Here is a 17,215-nt window from a genome sequence, read left to right as displayed (position 1 = left end):
TAATATTCCAAAAAATGGCCTAAACATTCAGCTAATTGAACTATGTGATTGGCTGAAACAGTTTGCAATTCTGATTAAAAAGTCAAGGTGAGAAGAGAGCCGAGAAAATCCAAGTGTACAGGAAGCCTTTAGGACCCTAGCACTATGTCACTGTAGCATTGTCCTTTTTTTTTTAACTCAATTTTTTATCTCTTTCTACCCCGATGTGGCACTGGAAGAGTTAAAGAAAACAATAAAAGAACAACTGAGTGTACAGGGTAGGATTTACTGGCATTTACTTTTAATCTATGGTCCTTTGCTCTGTGGCTTATCAGCCCTATGTCAGCCCTTTTTCCTCCTTTATATTTCATGAGGGGACCCACATGCTGGTACTGAGAGACAGAGCCCAAGTGTCTGTAAGCTTTTTGTCAGGTAAAAAGAGAAGAAAAAGGAAAGGAACAAGAGGAAAAGCAAAGCTAAGAGGCATCTATTAGATGTCACTAGGCTTTTGTATTCATGTCAATGATTCAGGATTAGAGTATTTGAAATAATCTTATTGAGAGAACTCAAAAGCCCCACAGAGGGAAAGGCTGCTCGGTAGCATATGGCAGAGCAGCGGACAATATCTTATTAAGGATGTGTTAGCTAACACCATTACTTTTTATATTACATTACTGAACTATTGTGCCTCAGCCGGTTAGCGAGATGGCACAGTTGTGGAATGCCATTTTGGATGTCACCCTGTTGTTACAAAACAGGAGAGATGTGGCCGGGCACGCCGGCGGTGGGGACCACGGTGGTGACGCTGCTCCCTGGCCCCCTCCGGACCGCTGGGAAGGGCAACCCCGCTTCACTGGCAAAGGGGAACGCGATGTCCCCAAGTGCACCGGTGGCCACCCTGCCCTCGCCGTGGGTGACACCAGCCAGTGCCCCCCCACCCTGCTCCCCCCAAGTTCGGGTCCCTGCCTTTCAGGACTGGCTCGCTCACCACTGCGGGGAAAAACAGGGGTGTAGAGGGTGATTTCTGCCATATCACCAACAAAAAAAAAATCCCAAACTGCTGCCAAACTCAGCTTCTTGTCAGATGAAGGGAATTTAATTTTGTTGTAGTGAATGCTGTTAGTCTAAAAATCTCTCTTTGCTCTTGGACAAAAGCTTGTAATTGGAGAAATAGCTCTTTTTAAAGTTATCTTCATCTGCCTACACCTTTAGAGGCAGCAAGAAACCAAAGACAAAACAGCACTGTTCGTGGCATTTCAATGATTGCCGTGAAAGGCTCTATATCTGGGTCACCTTACTACTGCCCAGTATATAATTTCAGTGACTTGAAATGAAGCCTTTTAATAACTCATTTCATATAGTTCACATATTAACAGCACCAGAAAATTTGTTTTCACATTTCCTATTTCCAAAGACTGTTTTTAAAAAGTGGGTAGAAAATTATTCGTTCTGCTTTTAAAAAAAAAAAAAGACCTCTAAATACTGTCCTTAGCAAAAAAAAAAAAAGTAAACACTCATTTGATAGAGTAATATATTCTGATCACAAACTACCTATGCAAAGTTGCTAATGTGACACACTGGGAACTTTGTACGGCTTTTCTGTACTTTTCCAGAACTGTTACAAGGAAAAAAAAAAACAACCCACGATGCTACAGAGTAAAATTCATACCAGTATTTACCACTACTACACAGACTTGCTGCTCTCTGAGGACAACATTAAATCCATTTCTAGAAAGTTATCTCAGTCGTGATTTACACAGAAATCTACAATTGTTTCTTACTCTCTTTTAACTTTATTAGTTAGACGTTGTATTAAAATTATATATCTCCAGCGGGCAGAAGTGAACTTGAATTTTATAGTTATTTTTGTAGATGTGGCCAGTTACTTATAAGAATACATTTTGGTGGCTAGAACATGCAAACATTTATGACAACTCACAGGACGAAAACTACTCATGCTCCTCAGCTTCTGCAGAATAAGGCTTGAGTTATGTTTTTACCCAATAAACACTGGCATACGTTTTTCATGTTCAGAACAATTTTAGCTAATCTGCATTAAAACTGAGGATGATCTTTGCAAATACATTTTCCTGACACTCTAATTCTTGTGTGCATTCCCACCGCGACAAGAAATATGAAAATAAGTCAGGTGTTAAGATGGGATAGAAAATTTATCCACACCAGAAACTGTGTCTACAAAGCCAGTATTTTTTTCCCCCAAAAAATGCCCACTCTTGAGAATGAGAAAAGCTGGCACTGAGCTGCGTGGAGCCGGGGACCCCACAGCGCTGAGCACATCCTCCCTGCTGCAGGACACGCTTTGAAGGAGGGGTTCGTGTCAAGAAATGGATAGGTAGGAATAGCACATTCGAAGTTTTGTGACCAGAAGCAAAGGGACAAATCACCCTGCCAGGCCCAGGGATCCTCTCGGGACCATCCTGGTGCACTTGGAGCTTTCCTAATGCTGCAGGAGGTCACTGCAGAGAGGCAGCCAAATTTTTTAAGCACCTCTAACCTTGGATGCCCAAATCCTGCCGTCCAAATGAGCAGCAGAGTAATCCACGAGGTCTCGATTAGACCTTGGGGTGCTCCCCTACACAAGCAAACCCATCGGCTCTTCAGGATGGCCTTCAAGGAGTCAGACAAGCCTGTGCAGTCTCCTAAAATCGTTAAGCCTCGCTGACCAAGACTGAGATTTTCAGAAAGAGCCCAAGGGACTTACCGACCTGCAGCAGCCGCGGCTCTGAAAGCCGTCGGTGCAGAGCTGTTCGCTCTGGGCTCACCCAGAGCAGAGCAGAGCTATGTGGACATTGGGGCAGCAGGTCTAGCGCATCCCATGCATGCACTCGAGTCACTTTTTTGGACTGACAGCACAACTGGCCAAGCCCCAAAGGGCTGTAGGTAAGCACTAAAGATGGTAGTCAAATGCCAAAAGCAATAGAGTAGACTGGTCTTCATTTTCCCCTCATACCTAGGACATTCAGTACAAGCCTAAGTTTTTTATTCTCCATAGAAAAACTTCAATCTCAATTTTTAAACTGCATCAGGAGAAGCACTTCTCTTCAGGAATGCAATCATCAGCCTACCTAGAGACTACACAGCATTTAGCACGATGAGACGACTTTGAGATAGGAGCCTCTGTTATATCACTGTGATATTAAATAGTAATAATCAGGCATAAGATCGTAGTGAAATAAAGCCCAAAACACTGGCTGCAGATTCAAAAGGCATCACTGAAAGAAGCAAGTTACTATTAGAGCAGTGTGAAATGTTTGCAGTGAAACCCAAAACCACATAAAACTTGCCTGGTTTGGGGTTTTATAACAAAGTGAAAACTCAGAACAGGTTTGCTGAGAAAATCACAAACCTCCTGAGTGAAGCTGAGACCAAAATAAGGTTTTGCATAATAGTTTTGAGATTATACAAAAATCCTTATACTTGGGAGCAGAGGGGAGAGAAATCAAACAAACAGTAAGCAGAAGCTGGTTTGATCCTGCCCAAGTTCACTCGACCCCAAGAGCAAAATTAATGACTTTTGAAGCAGCAGCGATATGTGCCAACCCCAACAGGCTGAAACCAAGAGATTTTTGCAAGAACTCTTGCAAAGTTACCCCCAGCTCTAGTGATTTCTTCATCAGAAAGAGGACTGACACCAGATGCATTAGGACTGCTGGTAGAGGGCCGAGCATGTCTGACTCTCTGTGTGAGCAGCATCTACTGATCGGTCTCCCATTTATCTCACGAAGACACAAAATGCCTTTGGTTGCCTAAGTCATGTGGGAAATGTTTGGGGTAATGCTTCTCAGATGCATCAATCACAACCAAATCCTCAAGGATGTGTGTTTCAGTCCCTCCCCTCTGAGAAACGCACGGGTTCACAGGCTCCGGGAGCTCGCACGAAACGCTCGAGGCCAACTTCTGCCCGTCTGAACACCCTGCTTAGAGGCCCTAAGGGTTTAGTCGGCACCGCCTATAAAGACAGCCTGGGAGACATCTCCATGCAGTGCTGGGGGTATCCTCTGTCGCCCTGTTTCTGCTCCCCACGCTCCCTCCCTGCTGGATCAATAACTCCCATCTGGCGCTGGAAGGGACACAGCAATGAGATGGGCTCTTTCTAGCACAAGATGCACGAGAACTGCCAAATATTCAGGCCCAGGAGCGTTTCTCACCCATGTCTTGACATCTATCAAAGAGATCCGTGCCTGCCCTCTTGCGTGTAAAACTCACCCAAGGATGCAGGACAGATGGGACCCACAGCCTTTTGCAGCCCCATCACCAGTGTGAGCAAGCAGCGGGGAGGAGGACACCTTCCTCTGACCCCACACCGCCAGGTTCAGGTACCCACATGGCCAGGGGGACCAAAAACTGGGACCCCTGCAAAGGGACCGCTCCCAAATCACCTGGCATCTTCTGCCACTTTTCTGTGACACCGGCGCTATGACAAGCCTGTGTCCCTGGCTGGGGATCAGCAGCGGCTCTGATCCCATCCCCTGCAGCAAAGCAATCCTCGGCGGCTCCCTCCCAAGCAAAACACCCACCTTGTCCCCTCCCGAAGCTGGCCCGCTCTGCCATCCCACCCGCATCTCCATCACCCTCCCTCTGGGCATGGAAAGCTGCTGCAAAATGCATTAATCGCCACATCTGCCTAGCAAGTGTATTTATGGGGAGGATGCAGTGAGCGCGATACAGTCCTGTGTGTCATTTTTCCACCTGCCTGGTATTTAGGATGAAAAGATGGTCAGGCCCGTAAAATACAATCCACTACGCAATGACTTGTAAAGTGGTAAAATGGAGACATTGAAAGTCATTCACGCCTCTTTTGGTGTCATTGCAGAGTGAAATCCTACCCCCAAACATAAAATTTTTCAGCTTAAAGTCTGAAAGATCTCAAAACCATATGTAGCTCCCTCTGTAGCTGTGGCAGCTGGGGACAGATCACATAGAGCCTGGCCAAGCATCCCGTACCGCAGGTGCCAAAAGCACACAGGCCTTCCAAACACTTGTAGCAGGTCATGCATTAAAATGTACCTTGGTGTCATCAGATAATAAAGCAGATAATAAAAAATATATTATAGCCTCCAACCCATGAGTTGCCAACTGCTGCTTCAAGGACAAGAGCTCTGATAACTGCAATATATGGCCAGACAAGGGCTAGAAGAAACCCTGGTCGTCCTCAGGCTGACCTGCCACCTCAGGGCACACAGGCTCACCCAGGAGAGCTCCAGCACTAAGCCCGTTCACTTACACCACAACTAAAACTTATCTATCCCAAAGAAAGACGGTCATGAGATTTCTTAAGCAGGGCTCATCTGTATTGGTAAATCTCAGCAAAGCCAATTTCAAGTCACTGTCATCAGCCTGCTTGTGTGCTCTGGGAAATGCAAAATTTGGGGTGGACCAGCAATGGCCAAACGAGCAGTTTTCAGCCCTTTTGCCATGCAATGTCACAAGCTGGTGGTATATGGTATAGATTCTAAATGCTGAGATGTTTCTGCCACTATATTTGGGATTGCAGTGGTTATTCCTATTTTATCAGTCAGTAGGACTCCTGTTTACTGGATGCAGCCATAAAAGGTAAAGAAGCCCCAGCAGACACAGGCAACACCATTAAATATCGGTCCCAACAATTGTAAATTGGGTTTAAAAGTTTGGAACACAATGCCAAGAGAGAAGCCTCTTTCCTGAACCAAGGAATAACAGAAAGCCCCACTTTCTCCCCTATGTGACTTTTGTCATTATCATCTTTTCTGATTCTTACAAAGCAAACCTAATTAGGAATCTTTCTCATTAGTCTTCCAGAAAAAACTAGCACAGCTTATGCTAATTACTCCTGTAAAATTTAATAAACTCATTGAAATGGGAATAGTCTAATGAGGTTTTATTTATTGAACTAAGATAACTGTAAGGAAAAGGGTTAGGCCACCAGGATATCCAGAGTGGTAATAAAACTACAATTTATTCAATTTCTTCACAGGAATTTTATTGCAAACCTTTTAAATTCAAATATGACTTACAATTTGAAAGTTAAATCGATCTAGAATTTAATTTAATAACAGGAAGTGCTCTCTGTTTTCTTTAAGTGTGATTACAATGCAGCCCTGCCACTGCACTTGTAGGAGGAATTGTGCATTTGTGTTGTGACAATAATACCCCTTTTAAAATGAGTTCCTGTTCATCAGAGCTTCATCTCAACACATGTAACTGAATTAGTGATAAAATATACAGGCTATGCTAAGATGATGATTCAGACACACACGTTTCCGAGAAACTCCCTTGAAATGACTGCTCTATGAGCATAATAGATTTATTTAGTTCTCCAGAGAAAATTTAGATTGCTATGAGTATAAATTTCTTTAGGTCTCTTTCACTGCTATATCTGCTGATACTATAATACAGCAAAGTATAAAGCAATTTTATAAAGGATAAAATCATATCTTGTTTCAAACGCAACTACAGACTCTTTTTTAAATCCCCCATTTTGATTAAATAAAAATATACGATTTATTTTCATATGTATCTAGTGTTTGAAAAAGAACACATGTAACTTCCGAGCTGCCAAACGGCCTCTTCGCCAAGTTCACTAAACCACCACAAAGACGGAGCTCTATCTGTCCCAAGTTTCTCTAGCCTCATCAAAGAGAATTAATCAATCTGAAATAGTATTCCGGCGTGTAAGAAGAGGATAGCATTTCCATGTAAGTACATAAGTCAAAAATCCCATGGATAGATGCTACATTAAAGTCTATGTTAGGTCAGAGTCTGTGGATTCGTAGGATTTGATGCAAGAGTTAGATTAAATCCATAGGCAAGACTTTATCAGAGCGCAAGGCATGTGGGAGCGCTTTAGCCCAAATGGTAAATGAATTCTGTAAGCTCACATGCAAATAAAAATAGCTAAATATGGTTTTGCATATCAATTGACATAATAGTTTAAAATTGTGTGCATGGAGAAGTGACAATAGAGTACAACTAACACATGTTCTGATTTGCGCAGGCATTTTAACGTTAGAACAATTTTAAAGGACTCATTTTAAGGTAAAAAAAGCTCCACGTAGATCACTGCATCCTTTCCAAACTAAAAGGCGGAAAAAAAATGAATAGGATAAGTGTCACAAGAAACATCACTAAAGCCACTAACTGTATAAAGCACATACTTATTTGGCCTAAATTGTTTGAACTAGCCCCGGCCAAGAAAAGGTTTTAAGTACCCTACTGGGACAGATGCGAAGCGGCAACAATAGAAGCCACACTAATGCAATCCAGGTAACACAATCCTGTTTCAAAAACATGGGGAGGGCTAATTACAGTACTGCTGAGTCAAATTTCTTATACCGCTGCAACCCACAGGAACAGGTCAAAATCAAATGTTATTCAAACCACAGTCATATCAACCTTCTGTATCAAAGTCACAATTTAAAACCAAGTGAAGAACTTAAAAGCTTAACCCATTCACAAGCCAAGCGTCATTCAGTATGGGAGGTAAGGTTTGTACTGTCAGCTTCAGAGTACGTTTAGCTCACATTTTTAAAACTCTCTTCAGAATTAGTACCTTTTGCATCAATTTATTTAAATACCGATAAATTGATCACTGCTAGGAAACTAAATCTGTTTTTTTTCATGTAACTGTTTCCCCCATTTTGCAGGAAGCATGTAACAGACAGCACCCCTGGCTTTCACAATTTAAAGTACTTTGCAACTAGCAGTTTTGCATACTAGATAGTTAAACAAAATATTTCCGTAAACCTGCCATTAGCATCTTAACATCTCACTTTCCAGTACAATGAAAAATTCATGTGAATTTTGTAGCTTTCATGTCACTCAAAATGCCACTCTTAACACCATGTTTATAGCGTTCAACTCTGCAGCACGCTTACAAAACACATCTCTACACAGATTTCACTGTGGGGTTTTCACCCCCCCACTTTCCCTGATACCACCTAATGCTCACAGAAGATGAAAATATGCCTAGGTAAAGCAGATAGAAATATCTTCTGAGATTTAAACATTCTCAGGATTACTTATTATAGCTAATCAAAACATCTGCTACGAGCTTCCGATAGATGCACTTTCTCACCAAATTCTAACAAGCACCGAAAATCGGAGTCTGGATGAGCACAAAGCCAGACGAGGCTCTGCCAGAGCCCTGGCCCGCGTGTGCCACTCGACACGTCAAACCCTCTGCACCTCCTTCCGTGTTTCATGAAAATGGATGAACTGGCACAGAAGATACTTTAAACTTAATGCAGCAAGCATGAACTCAGACAATAATGCAAAGAGAAGCACACTACTCTATACTCTCCCCCCTATATGTATAGGTAGTTTCCCTTCAGGGTCCCTCTACCCACACGTTAGTGGAGGGGTATCGCTTCCCCCAGCTGATCACAGACACTTCACAGCCATTTAACTCTTCTAGAGTAATGCTGCATAATAACCTGGTTATCGCACATGGCTTTGTACAACGAGTTTGGGCAATTAAAATGTAAAAATGACTGTGTGGCTACCATTTTGCACAATTTGCAAGCACAGAAACTATGCGTGGCTCAGCAAAACTCGAATAGATGTATTGTACAACAGCGATTTACTTGGTGATGTCAGATTAGCAATATGGATCTGCTTAAAAACACAATAATTAAGACAGGCAAAAATGAATTAATCAACTGACAATACAGTCAAAATCGTATTCCAACCAAAGAAAATAACAGGAGGGAAAAAAAAAGTACTTTGCAGATCTATTTTTTTTAACTGTTTTTATGCATAAATAAAAACCTTAAAATGTAGATGGATTGCATCCAACGGAACTACTGTAGCTAAAAGTGATAATGATTCAAACATTTTTCAAATAAAAGTTAAATATTTATAAGCACCCAACCACATTTCATAAATCACAAACTATTATTATTTTATTCCTGAAGCTTCCCTGGCACAGCATGTGAATTGAGCCGCAGAAAATCAGAAAGAAAAATCTCCTCTTTATGCACATGAATCAGTTACAAGAACCAGAGCCCTCCAAAGAGCAGGTCGCTCCGTTATCCTCCATATGGCCCTTCCATGGCAATCGCAATTGCAAAGCACAACTAATTCGGTATCAAAAACAAAATTTCATCCGCATATACTCCTAATTCTTCCCCATTAGCAACACAGGGCAGGTGTTTCATTATAATGAGGAGGGGGAAAAAAAAATGGAAGGAAACAATAGCAGTCCTTACCTGTCAATTATCACTGGATCTGATGGAGTCTCATTTCTGTTGCCACAGCTTTTCTTGTCACAACAGCGGCTATAGAGCAAAAGTGAAAGGATTTAGTGCGACCATTACACTGTAAAATCATCATTACGAACACGGCAGGTTCAAATTGCCGGCTAGAGTTACCGCTCGGTCCCTGCCTGGAAATCAGTCAAATGTAGTGGGTCACATATGGGTTAATTACTATGTTTAACTTCTTGCGCAGCTGGTTAGCAACGGAAAATATAAAAAGAGAGGGGTTTTGCCCCTTTCACAAACAATAATTCAAGGATAACCCGAAACAGGGAGAACTGCCTATTTGCAGCCTCTTTTCCACAGGGTTTAACAGTTGTCCTGTGTACACTCGCACACAAAATAAAGCAGCTTTTTCCCTGCTGAGCCTGGTTTTTAGATTCGCTTGACGCTTATGTTACACACGCTGTTCCTGCTTCTACACACAGATGAATTCTCAGCTACCAGGAAACCTCCCTCCGAAATCGGAAAGCACAATTATTCTCCCTCTAAGAAACGCCGTTGTTAATGGGGAAGCCAAAATGCCGGTACCATCAGCAGTGGATTTTAATGCTCAAGCGTGCCTGTTTTTCCCCAAGTTTTCCAAGCATGTTAATGATCGCTAACGCCACGGAGAGCACAGCTCCGGCGGCTGGTGCCCTGCGTCAGCTCGGATACAAAGCAGGCATGTGAAATATAAGCTCCGTCTCTTAAAGCACTGCTCCATCGCTGACCTCTAGGCTGGGATTCTTTTAAACTAACGGTGGCTCATTGTTTCCTAAGAGAGGTTAAATTGTTGTTTGTGATAATTCCTTGTCGGGGTTATTGTCCATTAGGAGGCATAAATATATTGCAGGTAAACTCACAGGCAACGTGGGTGTTTCTGCTCAGGGTGAGAATCCCTCCTAGTGCGTCTAGAGCTGTGGCTGGGCAGCATAGGGGCTGCCTGGCTCTCCGCAGCAGCTCATGTAATCCCACCAGAACAAGTCACAGCTGTGTAGGTGAGCAAAGCCTCAGGCTTTCACCCACCTGCTCATCCCAAAGAGAAAACACCCACCCAGCAAGGAAAACTGCTGTTTGGTGACATCCCTTAACAGCAAATCACCCATTTGAAGTCAAGGCTGCAAGCAATGGAAGAAAAATATCAGGAAGCTCCTGGTCTTCCCAAGGTCTCCTTGGTCCCCAGGGTGGGGGGACCTTGGTCCTCATGGATGAAGCCTGGGCAGCTCCTGTGGGGTGATGTCTACAGGGGCCTTGGGGACAGGGAGCAGGGACCCCATCCTATGGCGGCACCAAGCGACACGCAGTGAAGACCACCCAGTTTACTCTCCCTGGCCAGACCTGAGCACATCTCTCCGTTCAATAAACTTTATGGTAAACCTCAACCTCATGCAACCAAATCTTTGGAAACCACCAAGCTTGTTCCAAATGGCATCCCGGGGACCTGCATGTCGCCCTTATTTCAGCAGCTGGCAGAAGCAACCACCGCTTGCACTCCCAACTCAGATGAACTATTTTTTTTTTACCCAGAAGGTGGAAGAACATGAGGGCAGGAAGAAGCCCTCAGAAGTGCCACACTATATAAATAGCCCTGTTGTGAGTATGACAAAGGTTCTCTTGTGCTGCTGAACAATAGAGTGAATAATATACAGTTACCCACCAAGATTAGCAATAAAGCAACTAACCACACTAAAGATAACAAAAAAAAAAAAAAGGGAGGGGGTTTGGTCTTTTGCAAAAACAGCCTGTTTAAACATGGTTTTAAAAAAATTGTTTTCAAAGAGAGGAAAATACATAATTCTTTTCACCGCAAAAAGCTTCAAGGCAACTATTCAGGGCTGAAACTTTGCACAGTTAACACATGTGCGGTATCTTCATTTTGGTGGAAGTTACATTGTTTGGGATTGCCAAAAAAAACTGCTTAATTTTACAGCACAATACCACAATTGATCCACCAGAAAATGCAAGACCCTTGGCACCCAGAAAGTATTAAAATTTAGGAAGGAATAAAATATGCTGTAGGTAAATAGTCATGTGGACGTTCGGGGGGGCTTTTCTGCCTATAAAAGGACTTCTCATTGGACTGCAGCTAGAATGTGTGGGGTGAGAAAATTTACCCACAAACAAGGCAATAAAAACTGCTAATCATTTTTAAATGATTAAAATGTAATTAGAAACAGAGTTGGCACAAGTTAAGACAATGCAGTTCTTGTGACTGAAGCGAATCAGGGCTAGTCCTGACATTCTCACAGCAGACGGGAGGGACAGAAATTGCCTCACTTACTCAGGCGAGCGAAGGTTCCCAGGCTCCCAGCCCGAGATGGGCAGATACCACCATCCGTGCACCACCAGCCCCAGAGCCCGGCACCTTCCTGGGGCACTAACCCAGCGGGAGCGGCGGCCACGAGGGCTCGGAGATGTGGACACCTCAGTGTCACCTCCTGCCGCCAGCGGGATGGAGTCAGGCACTGGCCGATGGGGACAACCCGGCTTTGAGAGTGGGGGAGACGCCACGTTGCTCACTGGGAGGCCCCCTCGTTTGGCTGGGGGGGTGCACCCCAATAATCGCAAGTAACAGTAGGAGACCTCACTCCTTGCACCACAATTTGAGAGCGAATTTGAGGGTGGAATGGCTGTGTGGTTGGCATGTCCCATTGCCTGGTGGCTCTGTGGCATGAAAGGAGACCTCAAATGTTCTTTCATGTTCTAGAGAATTATTTTTTAAACCTTAGATTGCCTTTTGCATTTTTTTCCCCCAACAGCAGAATCCAAGGCTTCTTCTACCCTAGTTTTTCTATGCAGAGAATTAAAACATCATGTAAACCCTGAGTTTGAGACCTGGTTGCATGGAGCAAGAAGTGTTTTTAATTTAACTCGCCTCGAAAGCTTTGGCCTTTAGTACCTACTTAACATTTGCAAAAAAAAAAAGTTCCTAAATATTCAGCGCCCTTTCTCCTTTCTCTGAAGGGATTAAAAATTCCCAGGAGCTTCTCCCAGTCACCCAGAAACCTTCCAGCTCCCAGCAGGGCTCTGTGAAAGTGCAGGGAGAGGCACCAAGTGCCGGAGGGCAAGGACTTGTCCTCGCTGTCGCTCCGTGACACCCATTCTCAAGTGGGGCAACAAGCCACAGCTCGGGCACAACATCATGCTGGCCCACAGGAAAAAGCCTGTAAAAATTCTTTTGTTTGGAGGCTTGTTTGTTTTTTAAAAAAGCAGTCCTTGATAGTCAGGAAGCCTCATGCCCCTGCAGCCCCCTCCGGCTCCTGCACCCCATCTCTGGCTAACCCAGGTTTCCCCCTCTCCTATTGCTGTCCTTGCCATCCCCAGGGCTCATGCCCAAGCCCCACGTATCCCCATCCTGCCCCTTTCCAGGCCTCCCCATCCCCTGGCCGCCACCACTCTCAGCTTTTGTTGCTGCCTTTGTCCTCACCCCAAACCTCTAGGGACCTGCTGCCCTCCTGCCGTCTTGCTCCACATCTTCCTCCTCTTCTTCCCTTCCCTGCGCTGGAGCATCTCCATCCCAGCCCTGCCATGGGTGCGCAGGAGACGGCCTCCTCACCCCAATGTCTGGCACCCCCAAACTCCCCCATCCCCACCCCGGCAGGCAGGAGCATCGCTCGTGAGGGGAGCCCTGCTTCGCGTATCTGAGCGCTCCGGCTTTCCGCGGGGACAATGAACAATGAGAAATTACGGGGCGATGGCGCGTGGCCAGCACAAATGCGACTTTCCGATCATCTAGTTGCCAGGCTCTAACAAGTCGTTAGCGAGTCCGTGCGGGAGGTTTTGCAGAAGCTCCCGGCGAGGAGGGCTTCATCCCGCAGATGATGCGGTTGGGACAACCCCTGCCCCAAACGGGCTCCTTGCCCTGAAGTGTGGAGGTGCAGGAGCTTCTTGCCAAAACAGCTGTAAGATTTTACTTTACACAGACAAAAACCATATTTTACTCCAACCTCATTCTCAGAAATCACTGAACCATTTTAGCTGAAACTTTCCAAAGAAAGTCAGCCTGAGGCTGACACCCTGCAAAGGATATTTCAGCCAGAACAGTTTAAGTTTGGCAAAGCTGTAAGCCACTGAAGGTTTCATAATGGAAATTGTTGAGGCAATATTAACTATGGATGTCCTTCCCCACGCTGCCTACAATACTAATAAATTCCACTGAGGCTGTGAGTTCTCCCCAGCTACTAACATTTTTGCCAACAGTGTAGATTTTTATATTTGACTAAATGCAATGAAATCCTTTGAAATAAACAGCCACCTGAAGCAAACCTCAGCCCCGCTTTCCTACCACAACCAGGACTCTCCTATACATTTGAATTCTTTGTCTTATCCATGCCGTAGTTGTAGTATACTATAAATACCCAGCTTTGTCACATAAATGCAAAGTTTTATTGTGCAGTTAGCCTTGATAGAAAGCACTGCTGAAAGTTGTTTAGAAATTAAATATCTAAAACAAGCTATTTTAAAATACAGAGCCCTCACTATTTCATGTCTGAAATGAAGAAATTTCATCTTAGGGAGAGCAAGCTGTCTTTCACACCATATGGCTAATGGTAGTGCATAGCAATTAGCTGGGCTGATTAATGGGGAACAGACTCTAATTTTATGCTTATAATTGAGGCTGCATTTGCACCCCTGGTGCAAATTCAGCACATCCCAACTTCCACTTACAACAGGCAAGAAATCAAGAGAAACAGAATGGTGTGGAGAGAGAGATTTTTTTTTCCCTTCTAGACCCCTAAAGAGCATCAGATTTGCAATTTAAAAGAGTGTTAGCAGCACAATGGATGACAGATTTGTGCAATAGGGTCAAGCGGCCTGGTAAACAAACAGCACCCTCTTACACATGTATAGGCAGAAAAGGAAGTGGGTAATATCTAATATGAGCTGCAAGAAATTTGAATATGTCTCCCCCACCCCATCGGGCACACAACATTTGCCTACCATGGTCAGATTTTTTTTTTTTTTCCTACCTCTCTACCTTATGGTTATGAAACACAAAGCAAGGACTAGCAGTAAACAAATACAAGAAGAATAAGGCTCCCGATCTAGTGAATTTTAAGAACAAAGCAAGCCTCAAGTGCTTAAATAAAGGGAAAGACTTCATATCTTTCCACATTACTGGAACAGAAATAATTTTATCTCAGTCAAAGTATATTGAATGGTCATAAGTCTTTGATGCAGGTGTTTAGTCTTCTGGTTAAAACTCAGCCCTCTATATAAAGTTTCAATTTACTTATTACTCGCTATATTTTAAAGTATTTGTAAGAAAATTAATACATTAAAGTAGGAGATTATTACTCTCGCACAAATGGGTCAGTGAGTGGCTGGCAGATGTAATCCCTACCCCAAAACTTGGCCATTTAAGAACCAGAAGGGCACATCGCCCAGGACTAACAGCAGATTCAGCCCCTGATGTAGGAAGCACTTGAGCATGTGCTTAATTTTACTCACATGAACAGTCCCACTGTTTTACTGGTCTATTACAGGAGAAAAGCAAAGCACACACTTCAGCCTTATCAGGTTGGGGGCCTCCTTTAATATTTCCATGAATTGTTCTTAGCTAGGTGTCTAGTGTGAAAGTGGTGTTAATTGGGCCAATGAATTTTCAGGCAAGTAGGAGTTGTCAGCACAACTGGGTTTCCATTTGGAAAGGGAGAACTGGGCAGGAGTCCCCAGCAAAGCAACACTGCAGCTCCCAGCAGCAGCTCAGCCACCTCTTGGAGATACTCCGATCATTCCCGGGCTGTAACGGGTTTTCTTTGGTTTCCTGGAAGAAGTCAAACCTACCAAATGCCTAGAAAAAAATGACCTGAAAACTAACATCCCGAAGGATTTGGGGAGGCTACGTGGGGTTTCGCCCAGGCTGGCAAAGCGAGAAGCTCCTTCTCTGCCAGCATGGCAGAGCATTGCCCTCGAGCAGGGTTTTATCATGAGGAGCTGCCATGGAGGACAAAACATGAAGATCCCCAAGAATTAAAAAAAAAAAAAATTAACAAATCAACCAACAGAGAAGTTTCCATCTGAATACTTTGTCTAAGGCTCTCCCCCACCAGGAAACCCTCATCCAAGTTTATTCTCTTAGAAGTGGGTCCTAGTTTTTACCCTCAAGGTACTCCTTTTAGTAAGTGTGTTTTGTAAAAGTTACAACGCATGCAATGGCATTTTTACAGGCTTAAAACAACTGATTGTAACAATGAGCTTATGCAAGAATGCCTCATCTTCCACCAGGGAATTATTTTCTGCCATCAAATAACATGTTACAAATGACTTTTTCAGACATGCAAAAAACACCCACTAACTAATGAGACTGCAAGGTCAAGCTCTGCTAGGTGTCGGAGGGGTCTGTGGGAAGATGCTGCCTTCTCTGTGGTAAAAAGGAAGCAGAAGAGGCTTCACCTATTTCAATCAGTCAGAAAAGAGAAGGAAACAGCTGCAGAAGTACCGTGTACGGGAGAGAAGATATTTGACTGTCCTGAATTTAAGTGACCAACCCCAGGCAGGCGTGTTCAGAGGAAGAGAGCACAGGGCAGAGCCGAATCAAAAAAGAAGAGATCTTTTGCATGGAGGAGCATCGCCTGCTCCGCTCCCGCTGAGCGGGGACCCTGCGTGCGCAGCAGCTGGGACAAAACAGGGCTCCTGACCTCACGTCTTAATGCACACCCAGAAGAAAAAAAAAATTAAAAAATAAATAGATAGATAAATAAATAATGCAACCAAAACCGAACACTTTTGTCATCTTACTGAGGGCGTTTTGTTGGGAATTGGGGACAGAGACGTGTGTTGCTGGAAGACTATACTTGACTGTTAATTTTGGCGAAGGGACCTTTTGCGGGCTACGGTGTCTAAATGAAAACCAGTAGCGTTCTGTTAAGAATAACTCTTTATAAATAATTGAAAACTAATGTGATGACTGAGACCTTGCTGCTAATTACACACACTGAACTGTGTTATTTTGGGATTGTTTAATGCGAGAAAGACAAATTTAAGTCTGAAAATAGCTGCAGGTTCAACCTAGATTTTGAGAGACAGATTCACCTTCTCATCACTAATTAACTGGAAGGGGGGGTATTTCTTACCTGCACATTATTTCATGCGTGAGCAGAACTCGGCACATTTCTGGGTTCTTGTCTTGGCCTTCATATACTATCGCCTAGAAACAAAACATATTTTTAGCTGTGAGTTTGGAGAAAATAAAAACACATCGCAGTAACTAAAGGCACAGCTGGAGTTGAAGCCAAGTTGCAGGCTAAAGAGACCACGTCTCCACCAAACCTGCTCCAAGACTTGTAGCTGGAAAACAACAGAAGCTGAGTACAGCTAAATTCCCCCCTCTCTGTTGCACATCTCTCAAGTGGTGTGTAGGATGGGTTTTTTTAGTAGTCAAGACAACCACAATTTTCTTTTCAATTTGGAATAAAATATAAACCTAATAGCATTAGAAAAAAATGTATAAAAGAAGAAATAAAACGCCAAGACTTGGCATACTTCGGGTGCTATTCATTTAAAAAAAAAAAAAAAAAAAAGACTGAAAAAGAGAGAGCTCGTGTATTTTTAATTACAGAAGCTGCGCATCCCAGGCATTTTCCTGGTAGCTCCTGAGAAAGCGCCTGGGCCTGATTCTCCCCTTGAACCTCGTGATCCACCACTTTCTGGAGAGCAACTCCGGAGCTACAGGGATATAAATAAGTGAGAGCTGGGCCCTACCAGAGCAGAGAATACCAAAACAGAGGATAAACCCGCCCGAGAAATTTGACTCTGCGATAGCACGGGGAGAATCCTTTAAGTTAAAACTGTGGAAAGACGGTGTATTCGCACTGCAAGAAGAGTCTACGTTCGCAGTCCTCCCACCAGCAGAACTGGTGGTGATGGGGAGGGATCGGCACTACGCGCTAACTGGGTTAGTGCTCACAGCCGCAAGGGTGTCCATCTCATCACGACAGAGTTATGTTTTCTAAGCACCCCTGGTCCTGGGGAGCAGCCCCCCAGCAGCAAAACGAGTG

General features: G+C 43.9%; 1 protein-coding gene across 5 annotated transcripts in view; it reads right to left on the bottom strand.

The window, feature by feature from the left end:
- EBF1 (EBF transcription factor 1) overlaps positions 1-17,215 on the bottom strand; it is a 275,393-nt gene that overhangs the window by 246,816 nt on the left and 11,362 nt on the right. For all 5 annotated transcript variants that reach the window (XM_065643903.1, XM_065643904.1, XM_065643906.1 and 2 more), the window contains exons 5-6: positions 16,292-16,365; positions 9,186-9,254 (exon numbers count right to left, since the gene is read on the bottom strand). In XM_065643903.1, the coding sequence (XP_065499975.1) occupies positions 9,186-9,254; positions 16,292-16,365 (143 nt within the window). The remainder of the gene's footprint in view (positions 1-9,185; positions 9,255-16,291; positions 16,366-17,215) is intronic.

Source organism: Caloenas nicobarica, chromosome 13 (genome assembly GCF_036013445.1).
Source record: "Caloenas nicobarica isolate bCalNic1 chromosome 13, bCalNic1.hap1, whole genome shotgun sequence".
Lineage (NCBI taxonomy): Eukaryota > Metazoa > Chordata > Aves > Columbiformes > Columbidae > Caloenas > Caloenas nicobarica.
Note: the sequence above shows the minus strand (reverse complement) of the source record. Positions and strands in the feature narration are given on the sequence as shown.